The sequence below is a fragment of the Bombina bombina genome, chromosome 3 (assembly GCF_027579735.1).
Source record: "Bombina bombina isolate aBomBom1 chromosome 3, aBomBom1.pri, whole genome shotgun sequence".
NCBI lineage: Eukaryota > Metazoa > Chordata > Amphibia > Anura > Bombinatoridae > Bombina > Bombina bombina.
In genome coordinates this window covers 348,691,095-348,706,995 of record NC_069501.1, presented here as the reverse complement: position 1 = coordinate 348,706,995, position 15,901 = coordinate 348,691,095, and the positions used below count along the sequence as shown (strand labels likewise).

The window sequence follows — 15,901 nt, the reverse complement described above, 5'->3', positions numbered from 1 at the left end:
AAAGCAAGCAAATCGTATTTTTGTTTACCCTTTTACCCCGCTCCTTAGCACCAATATGAATGCAAAATAGAAGATTTGGGTGTCCTACCACCACAAGGGGGAAGTTAGGCCACTGAAAATCAATGGCATCAAACAAGGTGTTAATGTATACAGAAATCTTTCATACTTGGCCTACATGTTAATTTATTATAGCACTACAAAAAAGACTTGTAATTGCAAGCTGTTCTATGTCCCTTTAAGGTTAAGATTATGATTACCTTTTTAACTGAGTGTGCAAATAAGATGTTATGCGAGTAGCTTCCTCTAGGTGCTTTAAAAGACAGTTTCTCTTTTCTTGTAGCAGCAACCTGCAATGAAAAACACATTTACTACAAAGTAGTATACATACAATGCTAAGTAATTAAAGAGAGATTCTAATCCAAAAGTGGCAAGAAGTAAGAGCATTTAACCCTAGATAAGTATGTATTTAATCATTTAATCCTGCATTGAAGTGGTTAATCACATAGTTAAAATCACACTCAGGAGCTGCAAGCATTGCAACCCCTCAGCAGAAAATGGACAGTCATATGATCAAAAGCCGCAATCTCACAACTCACCAATCACTGACTGCTTTCTCCTGGGGAATTACGTTTGCAGACTTTAATTGTCAATAATGCAAAAATGATATGCTCTAACAAAGTAATATCATTTTTTTGCATTAGAATGTCACTTTTAATAAAATATACAAATAAACAAGTAAATAACTACAACTAATTCAAAAGTTAAAATCTCAAAGGTAGAATATCTTATTTTTCAATGCAATGAACTGATTTATTTCTAGACACAAGCAATAGGTTAATCTGGTCAATATTGCGATATCTACTCCCATCATACTGCAATGTTTAACATAATACCCAGATAAAAATGTGATTGGAAAAAGAAGAACAATATTAAAATGTATTTCATTATTTATATTTTGGGACAGTGTTGCTTCAATGAAGATACATCTTTTTATTAGTTGATTAGAATATATCTAATTGGATGTAGATCGTTTGTATTATTAAACTAAACAACATTTTACCTTCATTTTCTTTGATTTTCATTTTATTTCTAGTCAGGGAGTGCATTTTTAATTTTTTATGTTTTTCTAAATAGATTCATACAATATTCATTCTTCAATATCAATAAAATATAGGCAGCTTTAGAGCAAAGATTTATGTAAAACTACCAACATGCAAAAGTATAAGCTGGCCAATCAACCTTCAGGTAAGCTCCTACTATTCAATTAGAGGAGTAGCTTACAAAAAAAACACAATTTTTCTTCCCCTTAGGTTTGTGTCATAACAAAAATAGCATTTTCTCTTTGGAGACATGGCAGTTTAAGTTTAGGTTTAAGAATGCCCTCCAGTCATCATTTTTAACAGCTAGTCACAGTTATTTGAATACTATTATATGAGTGTTTCAATCAATAAAAAGCCTTTAAAAATACTCATAATTTTTTTTTTAAAATGTCAAGAACTAAGGCAAAATTTAAACCAAATTAAATACAAATGAAAAACAGATTTATGAAATAAACAGGATCTTTTGTTTCCGATAAAAATCAAGAGCTGTTTTGCAACTATTTGTCACATTTCTTTGAACGCCATTCTTTTAATGTTATGAAATCCTTAAATCAAGCAAGAAAAATGTGAACTAAGCAAAAAAAAAAATTTTCAAAAGAATATTTTCATTTATTATCAACATCTCTGATATGCTGCATGTGTATTTTTATACTCAGATGTAAAGGTTAATTATACTGTAAAGCCTGATAGTATCTAAATGATTAAATCACTACTTTTATACAAATGGTATCTTGTCAATCTCAATGTTTTTAATGCATAATATTATTTTAAGGGTTACTTTTTACATCAAACATTAAGTTTCCGCATTTTAGCCTCAAAACGAATTTTGGAAATTAAGGATAAACAGGACAAACCAAGACTCCAAAACAGCTTCAATGGAAACCATAGCTCAACTTTCAACTCAACAGTTAATTGTTGCTTTTCACTCTATTGAAGGTATTGCACAGGTTAAAACTGTCCTCCTAACAGATTGTTTAGACTAAATAAAACCATGTGAAGCTGTAGCTGTCCAGGAAATATATAAAAGTTTTCCTAACTCTAGAATATACTTGTGAAAAGAAAGAAAAATGTATATATGTAATGTTTTTTGATTGTACTAACTGGAGTTTATTGTTAGGCTGTAAAATTATCTGAAAGCATTTATTTTCTGATGCCATTTAAGAGTCAATCAATATTGTGACACTGATAACGAACATATTTTGGAGAATACACATAATATGTGTATTAATGAACTCTTTGTTTGCATAATCTGTAAATCTGCAGTTAACAGCAAAATAGAAAAGTTTATATGTGGTCTGGGGATAAAAGATGAACATTTTTATGCTTTTTCATCGCTAAAATCAAGAGAGACGACTGACCTCTCAGCCCCCTCCAAGAGTCACCAAAACATTCAGCCTAGCAACAAAGTGTTTAGGATCACTAAGGGTACCCTGTATGTATTATGATCCTCAAGACTCTCTGAAGATCATTATATATTGTAGCTATTGAAAGGTTCAAGAATTGTAAGATAACCACAGTTGCTTCTCTTAAATGAGGCTCTTCCAAAAGATTTTACATTTAAATGTATCAAGTCACAAAGGAAAATGAACAGAGATGACTATTAAATAATAATGAGTTTTATACTCATTACTAAAATACATACAGCGTATCCACATAAAGATACAAAAGACAATGATACAATTAAAACTATTAATATATGTGTTAATATCGCTATAAGTTTTTTTGGATACAAGTTGTATTGTTAAATAGTCAATTTCTGCATGTAAAGTTTTTATTGGTTTGTGAAAATGTCAATCATTTTTAAGAATTGGGGATTGGTTGTTAAAGGGATATGAAACCCCCCAAAAATATTTTGTGATTCAGACAGAGCATACCTATTTTTAAAAAGTTTCCAATTTACTTCTATTATAAAATTTGCTTTGTTCCCATGATATTCTGAGATACCTAGGTAGGCATCTGGAGCACTGCATGACAGGAAATAATGCTGCCATCTAGTGCTCTTGCTAATGTAAAACATTTTTGCAAAACTGCTTCCATATAGCTTTAGAAATGGGCTGGCTCCCAAGCATACGTCCCTGCTTTTCAACAAAGATACTAAAAGAACGGAAAAAAAAGGTTGCTAATAGAAGTAAATTAGAAAGTTATTTAAAATCACATGTTCTATCTGAATCATTAAGGAAAAATGTTGGGTTTCATATCCCTTTAACTCCTTCACTCCTGGGGATTTCAGAGAAAATCTTGCCCAAAGTACCAGAGAATTTTTAGCATTTTTGCCATTACTCCGTTTAATAAGAAATAGAACCTTTGTTTTTTTTAGTTACCTATGAAAACGATATATATTTTTAAAGTAGACAACCCAAGGTATTCATTGAGGCCCATTTTGGCATATTTGATGCAAATATTTGGCAGCTAAATACGATCATATAACAACTTTTGTGTTTCTCACTGAAATTATTTGCACATAAATACTTCAGTCATAAGACAAATGTTTGTAAAAGCTTCTCTGGGTCCCCTTTGTTCAGAAACAGCAGACATGCATAGCTTTGCAATTAGTTTTTGGCAATAAGAAGACTGCTAATGGCAACTGCTCACCATACTTCTGAAATTCCTGGCAGTGAAGGGGTCAATCAATTAGCTTGTAAGGTTAATTTTAGCTGTATTGTAGAGATAACCCTCAAACCTGACACCTCCCACCCCTGATCCCTACCAAACACCTCTCCCCCCCCTCCCACATTGGTCACCACCATCTTAGGTACTGGCAGACAGTCTGCCGGTATGTAGTTTAGGGCTTTTTAAAAATATATTTATTTCTGTAATGTAGGGGTCCCTCCCACCTCCACAATCCCCTCCAACAGATCTTACCCTTTCCTCTCGCACAGACTACTGCCATATTTGTTGCTGGCAGCCAGTAACAAATAACTTTTTGTTTAATTTTTTCTTTATTTTTTCCTTTAGTGAAGTGTAGTGTAATCATGTATATAGATACATAAATATCCCTTATTTGGCATTCAAATTTTAGAGTAAAATTTCCTTTTGACATTTGTTATAACTTACAAAAACTTTCTAAACCAATGTTAAAAAATTTGACTATCAAAAGTGAAAAATTGAATACAAAATGTAACATATTTAAAAGTAAGATTAAAAGAATTACATTTAAATCTTGATTTCCATATACATAATTTAAAGTCTATAAAATAGCAAAGCCAATCAGGCATCCAAACTAAATGTGTTGCAAAAACATGACTTTAACTTTGTCAATTATACAAAAATATGCAATGTACATTAATATTAATAATATTAAGATAGTAGATGATGTTTGTGCATCAATTCCAGGTTTCTTTAATTATTTTGTATCTGAATGTATTGAACTAAAGAACCTACAAACCTCTCAGTGACCCCTTGAGAAGATGTTGAACGAGCTCTCTGAATCTCATCTGCCAGTCTTCTCTTCTCCTCTTCAAGTCTTGAAAGGTCTTCAGGTGAGCGCCTTTGCTGACTGATGAGTTGTAGGTCTTGTAGTAGAGCTTCTTTCTCTTTGATAAGCTGGAGGTGGTCCCGGTCTGCCTCTGCCATTCCTGGCCAGGTTTCATTATCAAGGAGAGCCAGCTGGTGCTGTATGCTGGAAACTCTTGAATAGCAATAAAAAAATATAAAAACAAAACAATTAGAAACTAATGACTGTTAGACACATATACAGACATTTGCTAAGGTTTCCAAATACTACAAAAGCATCCCTTTCCTTATTGCAGGTGAATTTATCATTTTTTTCTTACTAGATTTTTTTTATTTAGATTCATTCACAATACAAAAAACAAGTTAGTGCACATTTAAATTGAGCTAGTACCAAAGACGGCATACTTCACAAACACACACACATTTGACAGTTAGACCTTACGCAACTAAGTATATATATATATATATATATATACTTTTATATATATATATATATATATATATATATATATACTTTTTTATATATATATATATATATATATATATATCATCTTTAGAAGAGGCTTCCTTCTGGGACGACAAGGGGTGGGGCGTCAGCCTGTCAGTGCTAAGATCATACGCCACACACTGCATCAAATTGATCTGCATGGCTGTCGTCCCAGAAGGAAGCCTCTTATAAAGATGATGCACAAGAAAGTCTGCAAACAGTTTGCTTAAGACAAGCAGACTAAGGACATGAATTACTGGAACCATGTCCTTTGGTCCGATGAGACCAAGATAAACTTATTTGGTTAAGATGGTGTCAAGCGTTTGTGGCGGCAATCAGGTGAGGAGTACAAAGACAAGTGTGTCTTGCCTACAGTCAAGCATGGTGGTGGTAGTGCCATGGTCTGGTACTGGGGAGCTACAGTTCATTGAGAGAAACATGAATGCCAACATGTATTGTGACATACTGAAGCAGACCATGATCTCCTCCCTTCAGAAACTGGGCCGCAGGGCAGTATTCCAACATGATAATGACCCCAAACACACCTCCAAGATGACCACTGCCTTGCTAAAGAAGCTGAGGGTAAAGGTGATGGACTGGCCAAGCATGTCTCCAGACTTAAACCCTATTGAGCATCTGTGAGGCATCCTCAAATGGAAGGTGGGGGAGCGCAAGGTCCCTAACATCCACCAGATCCGTGATGTCGTCATGGAGGAGTGGAAGAGGACTCCAGTGGCAACCTGTGAAGCTCTGGTGAACTCCATGCCCAAGAGGGTTAAGGCAGAGCTGGAAAATAATGGTGGCCACACAAAATATTGACACTTTGGGCCCAATTTGGACATTTCCAGTTAGGGGTGTACTCACTTTTGTTGCCAACGGTTTAGACATTAATGGCTGTGTGTTGAGTTATTTTCAGCACATTTACACTGTTATACAGGCTGTACACTCACTACTTTACATTGTAGCAAGGTGTCATTTCTTCAGTGTTGTCATATGAAAAGATATAATAAAATATTTACAAAAATGTGAGGGGTGTACTCACTTTTCTAAGATACTGTATATATAAAGTCCAGAAAAGAGCACTCTCACCTAATCCACAGCTGACAGGGTGCCAGTGGGTAAATATACAAGATATATGAAGGCACTCACTGGTCTTTTCAAAATGTATTTAATGAAATAAGCGTGACATTTTGGGGACACACTCCCCTTCCTCAGACAAACAAACACAACCACCAAGTGGCATTTTAAGCAGTGTAACCCCTCCCCCAGTGAAGTGAAATTGCGCCAAAACTGTAGTCATGGCAACCTTCAAACCCAATAGCATTAATAGGTGCATAACATATAAGAAAAGCATTCATCTTCTATATAGTGCATTTTAAATAACAGTGTACTATAAATAGTACATAAGTGGACACAGTGGATGTCAAAGGGGTATATAATTAGTACTTAGGAGCACAGATATAATTGTTTAGTCGGTTTTGACTTAAAGTGGTTGATGTCTTTTTTCTTCCTTTTCTATCTCTTCCAATTTTTGTTAATTACTTAGCAGGGCTGCTATTAGGCATATGTATATTTACAATGACATTATTATGTATGATGACAGTTTATGGTCTGTTTAAATACCTATGTTTTCGCTTTAATTCTGTAAGCACATCCATGCTGTTTGTTTTCTTCAAATTATATGGTTTTGTCCCTTTAAGAACACAGCCAGGGCCTGATCACACCTCAGGTGTATTTAAGTAGCATCTACAACCATTGTAGTTATGTCCATGCATTTAGGCAGAGGGCTGCCCAAACGCGTAGGATGTTTTTCCTGGCTGTGAGGGGCTATTTGCTTTTATTCTGATATTTTTACAACATCTCCATAATAAAGAACATTGTTGATTTGCAGGCACTTTGAGACTCGCTGGTTTCTGCTATTCCCTTCATATATCTTGTATATATATATATATATATATATATATATATATATATATATATATATATATATATACACACACACACACACACATACACATATGATAGATAGATAGATAGATAGATAGATAGCAATATTGTGATACACTGGTCCCTTGTGCGTTCGTGTTCTAAGAACTTGCTTTTCTCAGAACTATAGCATAAATACTTAGAATTTTAGTTTTCTTGGAACTATGGCATATATGCTTTTTGGCAGCTTACATTGAATGGAATGTAAACATTCTATGTATACTGTCTGAATATGCCCTTTTTTTCCCTTGAATTAACTTAAGGCATGTTTTGAATTTCTTCTTAAAGGAACATTGTAAAGGAAAAAAAATGCATGCTCTAATTTATTATAGCATGTAATTATTGCACTACTCGCTATAGCTATTTATGGCCTAGATTACAAGTAGGGTGTAAAAATGCAAGCAGTGTGGATGGTTAAAAATAGTGGGGACACAATATATTGTTCTTCAATACCACTTGCATTTTTGCTCTGCTAATGGGTGGTTAATATGTATTGCACAAGCAGTAGTATAGTGCAGGCTACAGTACGGTAATTATGTTGGCTAGCCAGGAAACGTAATTTCAGGCAGGTAATAGATTTCTTTGAGGGACTGCACTACATTTATTCATGTTGGATATCTTGAACATGGAAAGCCTAATGAGCACAAAAAATTCATTATTAACTTCAGTGGAGTTTTTCTTTTATTTCTGTAGCATTTTAATGGGTATATCAATGCATAATAGCAAGTGATTAAAGGGACTCTGTACTCAAAATTTTTCTTTTGTGATTCAGATTGAGCATGAAATTTTAAGCAACTTTCTAATTTACTCCTATTATCAAATTTTCTTCATTCTCTTGGTATCTTTATTTGAAATGCAAGGATGTAAGTTTAGATGCCGGCCCATTTTTGGTGAACAACCTGGGTTGTCCTTGCTGATTGGTGGATAAATTCATCCACCAATAAAAAAGTGCTATCCAGAGTACTGAAACCAAAAAAAAGCTTAGATGCCTTCTTTTTCAAATAATGATAGCAAGAGAACGAAGAAAAATTGATAATAGGAGTAAATTAGAAATTTGCTTAAAATTGCATGCTCTTTCTGAATTACAAAAGAAAAAATTTGGGTTCAGTGTCCCTTTAAAGTTAATTCCTGGTTTTCAAAAGCATTAAATAAGAACACAAATCTTATCTAACAACGTATAATATGAGCACAATGAACATGTTACTACTACTTTGCACTATCCATTGAAAGTACAGAGTGTACTATATATCTATCACACATGTAGACATTCTTTTGCTTAAACATTTTTTTTAATATAACTGATTATAAAGATATCCAAGAAAATAAACAAACATTCACATAGAGGTCATCATCAACAAGAATACACAGTAACAATATTCAAACAAATCACTATTGTTACAATATGTCTGAATACATAAACTTCTTAAAAAAACAGTAATGTTGACAACTTTGAATAATACGATTATACGAACATAGTACAGAAACATAAGAAGGAAAAGAAAAAGATAAGGAAAAAAAGGAGAAAAACATCAACCAACTCCTTGGTCGTACAGTAAGCAATCTCCCAATGGATGCTGACAGCATACGTAATGATACATAGAGAAAAAAAAAAATCTGAGATTACCGTTAAAGAATAAGAATATCAAAAATGTAAACTTTATTGTGTGATTGATTTTTGTTCCCAAATAAAAAAACATATTAAGATAAAAGTCCTGTTTCCCTGTAAAACTGTAGTATAGTTTTTCCAGAGATAAGACATGGTCAACCTCAAAAGTTAAGTGCCAGTAATTATTGTTATTAACCTAGAAACCAATATTTTAATGCAATGTGTCATACATTGGAAATGTTGTCTACAGTATGCACATCATATTTTGGGTATGTGATTAAGAAGAATCAAGGACAGCCCCAAATTTATAGTTAGTTCCTATGATGTTGTTGATATATTTTTGAGATAGTGACCCAATATGATTGAATTGAGGGACAGGACCACCATATATGTAATAAAGTGCCAATCTCTCTGCATTGTCTCCAACATTGAGAAGACACCCTGGGGGTACATACTGTGCAATCTTTGCAGGGAGAGGTACCATCTGAATAATATTTTATAATTTAATTCCACCATTGTGGAGGATATAGACAATTTCTTAATGGCACTAAATATTTTACTCCATTGGGATACATTTAAAGTAATATTGAGCTATGTCTCCCATTTAGGTCCAACTGTGGGTGTATAGTATTGGTAGGTTCTTCTCAAAATGTTGTAAATAAGAGAGATGTGTGCTTTAGAGATGGTTGGGGATATGAAGATTTTTTTCAAATGATGTAAGTGGTCCCATCAGGGCCGCTTGATGTGGATCCATCATGATAGCATGACTTGATAGCATGATTTGAAAGTAGATAAACCATTTATCAAAAGGGGGAAAAAAGTCCATTTTCATCTCTGTTTGCGTTGGCCATTATTTTGCAATAAGTAACTTAGATTGTGTGAAGGTGTGTCCGGTACTATAGGGACATTAATACATTTGATCTGTAAAAATAAAGAATTATTTAGGAGTGGAGTAAGGGGTGATAAAAGACTTGAGATTTCCCTGATCAATCCAATAACTTTATTGTGCTAGTTTTGCTAAAACATTTTAACCCACAATGTGTAATACTCAATGGAGAATTAATTATTGTGCTCTGCATGTTAACAATTCCACTCTGCTTGTAATCGAGACCTATGTCTATACTCCACCCAAAGAGGTTAAACACAGATAAACTCCCACTGAGTATCTGCAAGCATAACAGCATCTAAGCAGAACACAGCCTGTGATTGGTGGGTGAGATGCAAATTACGCTTTTGACTTGCTCACTGGCAGCTTCCCATTTTGAAACTACAATGTTTGCTGGAGTTTATCTGTGTGTTTATAATTTTGTGGGGGTTAAACACATACTCCTAGGTTACAAGTGGAGCAAAAATATATAATTGCTACTGTGCATTTACATTACTTAAGCACAATCACTAGAGATTATTTCTTTTGCTCATATTACAAATAAAAAAAGGTATTTTTTATCACTCGAGCAGTAATCTACGTTGCTCTAAATTGTTGGATATCGTGGGTCGCTAAAACAATCACATAATAGATTTCTATGGGGGACCACAGTAAAATTAATGTTGAATATCTTGTGAGCACTAAACTGATGTTGCTCTAAGATAAGGTAGTGGAGTTCTTCATGTAATTCATGCTATATTAGTAATAATAATTGTTTACTCCAGGTATTAAAAAGCTCTAAATTTTAAGTACTATTTTGGATTGAGCTGGAGCACAACAGTTAACTCACCACTTGCAATACAAGCACAATGAACATGCTAATATTACTTCCTGCAATATGCATTAAAAGTATAGGGTGCGGGGCGGAGCTAGCCGGCGTCCAAGATGGTCGCTAGCATGTAGAGCTCTGAAGTAGGGTCGGCCCAAAAGCAGCCCTAACACCATAGAACCTGCGAGCTGGAAGCTAATAACCAGTGCGTCTGTCTCCCAATAGCCCAGGGATCACATGAAGTGAGGCGGAGAAGACCCGGTGTTATATTTAGCACCGCACACTACCACGGCCTCCTGCGGCCTTCTGACGGCTACCCACATGGCCCACACCGAGCCTTAACAACACCCGCTACTGAGGTGCGACGCACACAAAAGCCTTCACACCGCTTACCGGAGGAGCAACTCTACACCTCACGACCAGCGCTCTCCATCTGACTAGCCACGCGGACACCATGCGAGGGGTGAGAACGTAACACACACATCTTGGCTTCACCACAATAACCTCACATAGGGGTAACTACTCCCCCAAACGGGCAAATCACGCCATATAACCTCCATCACCCACCAATTACCCCTGCACCCTATGCGGACCACTGCGCTGCATGACACAAAGATGGCGCCGATAGTCACATCAGCACAGGAACTGCAGCCTCACTATACCTAGTGAAGAGGGAGATAATGCACACCTGCAGGCGCTCCATCTATCATTAAACTTGCTCCTAGCTACAACAACTGAACCAGTATATCACAACAGAAGGGCTCCCTTCCCACTATGTCAGCCAGGAGGGCACCCAGAGCTGAAAAACCCAGCAAAAGCAGTGCAACCCCTACAGTTCATAATTTTTTCAAAGCAGTTGAAATGGCTGCTTCAGACCCAACTGAACATTCAGAAAATCTGCCTTCATTATCACCCACACCAGATACAGGCACAACAGAGACAATGCTCACTAAAGCAGACCTGCAATCTCTACCCTCCAAAGAGGATTTCAACAACTTTATTGCCCAAGTCAGCTCCATGTTAAAATCCAGCTTATCTGAAGTTAGAAAGGAGATAAGTGAAATTGGCAATAGAATAGCACAACTAGAGGAAGACTCAGAACACACAGATAGGCTGCTGGATGCTCAGTCACAACAGACATCCCACCATTCCACTTTAATAACACAACTACAGAACCAAGTGGAAGACTTGGATAATAGGGGGAGACGCCAGAACATTAGAATCCGGGGTGTCACTGAGAACATAAAAACCCCAGAGCTCCTCTCCTATTTACAGACCTTGTTTAATACACTTATGGATAACAAAGAAGAAATCGAGTATCCGCTCGACCGGTACCACAGAGCTTTGAGGCCAACTCCCAAAGATGCAGCCCCTCCAAGGGACATAATTATAAAATTCACAAGTTTCAGAGACAAAGAAGATATCCTCACAGCGGCGAGGAAGAAATCACCCATATCACACAAGGGCTGTGCACTTCAATTTTTTGCCGATTTAAGTCAGCTCACACTAGCCAAGCGACGGGAGACCAGATACCTCACTTTACACCTCAGAGACCTTGGAATCCCCTACAGATGGGGCTTTCCATTTTGCCTCAAAGTGATCAAGGATAATACAACTGCAATCTACAGATCAACTGAGGACCTGGATGACTTCTGCTCATCATTAAAGATCTCGCAACCCAGTCTCCCATCGCTAAAGGAAGACCCCAAAGACCAGCGCCCACCAAGACCACACAGGCAAGAATGGACTCCTGTCCACCACGGGAAAAAGACCAAGCCCTCCAAGGGAATGCCTCCGAACCAAGGAGCAGTCACCTGACTGCAAGGACTACCTTGTGTTAAGTAACCTATATCTGTTGATGGCCATGTTACACATTGCCACAGCGCGGTGTGTTTTATATAGACATTATGCCACATCCTAAGCATCTACCTGTTGCTTTGTTACTGTTTTGTTTTATTATGCCCTTTTTTCTTTTTTTCTTTTCTTCTCTGCATAGTACTAATAGTTAATTGTGTTTATGCTTTATTATGCCACATGTGCTATGTATACAATAAACCAAGTATATGAGTGCTGCGCCATATGCGCCAAATGTACGACGAAAGGTTATCCATCCTACAGAGAGTTTGCTCCCTGTGGCAGTGTCTATACCTCATAATTCCAGCCCCATATTCTGAGGCCGACCTGCTACCGCAAGTCGTAGCAGCTACTTATTCCCCCCCTACTACTCCCCCCCTCCTTTTTTTATTGTTTTTCATTCCTATCCACCTACAAGTGTAGCATGAGATATGTTTATGCTTTTAGTTTAAGTTTTACACATGTTGCTTTGTTTTTGTTTACGTTTGCCTTTTACCATTTCAGATATGCCTTCTCTGAACTGCCTCTACCACCACCTACTTTCCCTCCCCCTTCTTCCTGGTCTGGTCGGACCCGCACGACTCACCCTAAAACTCAGCCCCGGGATCTGGATCCATTCGACATAAGGTACAATCCCCCTAGTGAACACACAGCACAGAACCAGTATGGCTCCCACCCTTCCCACCTCCCCCTCCCCACTATTAGCTTAGAATGACCCTCACAGCGACACAGTACTCCCCCCCCACCGGAACACACACCATCAAACTCATAACCCTTAACGCCAGGGGACTGAACTCACCCACAAAGAGGTCGGTCGCCCTCTCCTGTTTTAAAAGAGCTAAGGCAGATGTAGTCTTCATACAGGAGACGCACTTCCCGAAAGATAACTCACCTAAATTCTCAAATAGAGACTTCCCCACTGCATACTTTGCGTCCCATACCAGCAAGCGTGGAGGGGTAGGGATTATGTTCCATAGATCATTACCGTTTCAACTGTCACAAATAGAGGCAGACCCAGGGGGCAGATGGCTAATCCTTACTGGCCTTCTATACAATCGACCTATTACCCTGGCCAACATCTACACCCCAAACTCCAAACAGGCACAGTTTTTCAGAAAAGTCGCAAATAAGATACTCCAGGTTCAAAAGGGCTCTCTAGTCATGGCCGGGGATTTGAACGTAGCCCTTGACCCTTGCATTGACTGCTCCCTAGGCCGAGGCAGTGTACCCCTCAAAACCATCCAAGACATAACCACGACCACCCACAAACTTACCCTGATAGACATTTGGCGGGTGAAACATCCAGGCCAACGCGACTACACGTTTTTCTCTAACCCACACAGGTGCTACTCACGTATAGACTATATTTTCACTGACCAAATCACCTACAGCCTAGTGAGGGACGCCGACATAGAACCCATTAGTTGGACAGATCATGCCATGGTGTCAACCATATTAAACTGGTCAGATAGGCCCCTCTCCCCTTATGTGTGGAGGCTCGATGAATCACTGCTAAAAAGACCTGAGCTGTCCACACGCTTGGCAGAGAAACTAAAAGAATATTTTGAACTAAACAATACACCAGATATAGCACCGCACACCCTATGGGAGGCCCACAAATGTGTAATTAGAGGCGAAATAATCAAACACAAAGCACAGCTGACTAAACAATACCGAGAATCATATAGGTCCGCGACACAGAGCATTCGTGACATAGAGCTACAGCACAAAATGTCCCCCCAAGACAAGAACTTAACAGATAAACTGAGACAGGCGAGGAATGACTTAAATAGACTAATTTATAAAGAAGCTCAAACGAAGGCATTCTTCCTGAAGAAAATGTATCTAGCTACCTCCAATAAGATAGGCCCCTCCCTAGCTAAATCTCTCAAGGAACAAAAACTCAGCTCCTACATACACAGTCTAATCGACTCTGCCGGCCATCAAGCCCTTAGCAGCCACCAAATCGTGGACCAATTCAGGTCTTTCTACAACAACTTATACAACCTACCGAGCCCTTCACTCGCGGCCACCCCACAGGCGCGGGAACAGTACATTGGAGAAGCCGCCCTACCGGTACTCCCCCCAGAGCTATCAGAAACCCTGGAAGCCCCAATAACTACCTCGGAGGTACTCCTAGCAATAAAATCCCTTCCACTACGCAAGAGCCCCGGGCCCGATGGGTTCACCAACATATACTATAAACAGTTTAGACAGCTATTAGCCCCACACCTAACCTCCATGTTCGCTACAATAGATAAGCAGGTACCATGGCCCAAACACACCTTAGAAGCCCATATCATTGTTTTGCCAAAGGCGGACAGGGACCCCCAAAAAGTGGAAAATTATAGACCTATCTCGCTACTAAATTCTGATATCAAACTTTACGCAAAAATATTAGCGACACGACTGAACACAATCCTTCCCGAAATCATCCATGTAGACCAAACAGGGTTCATTCCCAGAAGGGAAGCACGAGACAATACCATCCGGGTACTCCATCTAATAGAACAGTCCAGCCGGTCTAACGCACCGTCAATTGTAATATCAACCGACGCTGAAAAAGCCTTTGACCGGCTGGACTGGGAATTTCTCCATTCTTGTCTGTCCGCCTTTGGCATAGGAAGGGTAATGATCCAAAGAATTCTCAGCCTATACTCCCAACCCTCGGCACGTGTTAAGGCCAATGGTATTCTCTCTGACAGCTTCGAGATAAGAAATGGGACGAGGCAGGGATGCCCCTTGTCTCCACTCCTTTTCGCCATCTCAATGGAAGTCCTGGCCTCTCAGGTCAGAAATAACCCCAACATTACAGGAATAGAGCTAGGTCCTAACACATATAAAGTAACACTCTATGCGGACGATGTCCTACTTCTACTCACCCACCCGAGTACCTCACTACCTCACCTATTAGGAGAGTTTGATAGATTTAGTGCCCATTCCAACTTCCTCATCAACGCTAGGAAATCTGAGATTTTAAATATAAACACTGAAAGGCAACAGTTTGCAGCTTTGGCGAATTGTTGCCCCTACAAACTAAACTACGACAAAATTAAATACCTTGGTGTCTATCTTACCCCAAATAGTGGCAAACTGTTTAAACATAACTACATACCTATTATGCACAGACTCAAGAAAGAGCTAGACAACTGGCAAAACAAGCCACTTTCGTGGTGGGGCCGCATACAGGCGGTCAAGATGACAGCCCTCCCACGACTGCTTTACATAATGCAGGCGGTGCCAATACACCTACCAAACACATACCTCCACCAAATACAGTCAATGCTAAACTCATTCATCTGGGGCAGTATTAAACCACGCATTAGCAAAAAAGTAATTATGTCCCCACTGGGAGCAGGTGGATTGGGTGTACCCTCGATCCAGCAATATTATAAGGCAATAGTGATGCAGAGAGTTCTTGAATGGCATGACAACACAAATAGCAAAGCATGGGCATCTATCGACTCATTCCTTCTAACCTCACCTAACCTGGGCCCTTTAGCTTGGATCAGCCCCTCAGCCCGACCACCCCTCGCAAAGACATCCCAACTATATGCCCACCTTTTCAAGACCTGGGACATAATACGAGCCAAAGACAAGGGTATTTCTTCCCCTATCTCCCCGATGACACCAATATCACACAACGCCGAATTCCTGGGAGGCCTATTGGCGGAGAGGCATTGCCCAGGCGGCATGTCTAACACAACCCCATTTGCCAACC

General features: G+C 38.5%; 1 protein-coding gene across 1 annotated transcript in view; it reads right to left on the bottom strand.

Annotated features, from left to right (window-relative positions):
- Window positions 1-15,901, bottom strand: part of WWC3 (WWC family member 3) — a 515,363-nt gene that overhangs the window by 100,109 nt on the left and 399,353 nt on the right. Inside the window, exons 10-11 of the mRNA XM_053705277.1 lie at window positions 4,486-4,728; window positions 258-347 (exon numbers count right to left, since the gene is read on the bottom strand). Of these exons, the coding sequence (XP_053561252.1) occupies window positions 258-347; window positions 4,486-4,728 (333 nt within the window). The remainder of the gene's footprint in view (window positions 1-257; window positions 348-4,485; window positions 4,729-15,901) is intronic.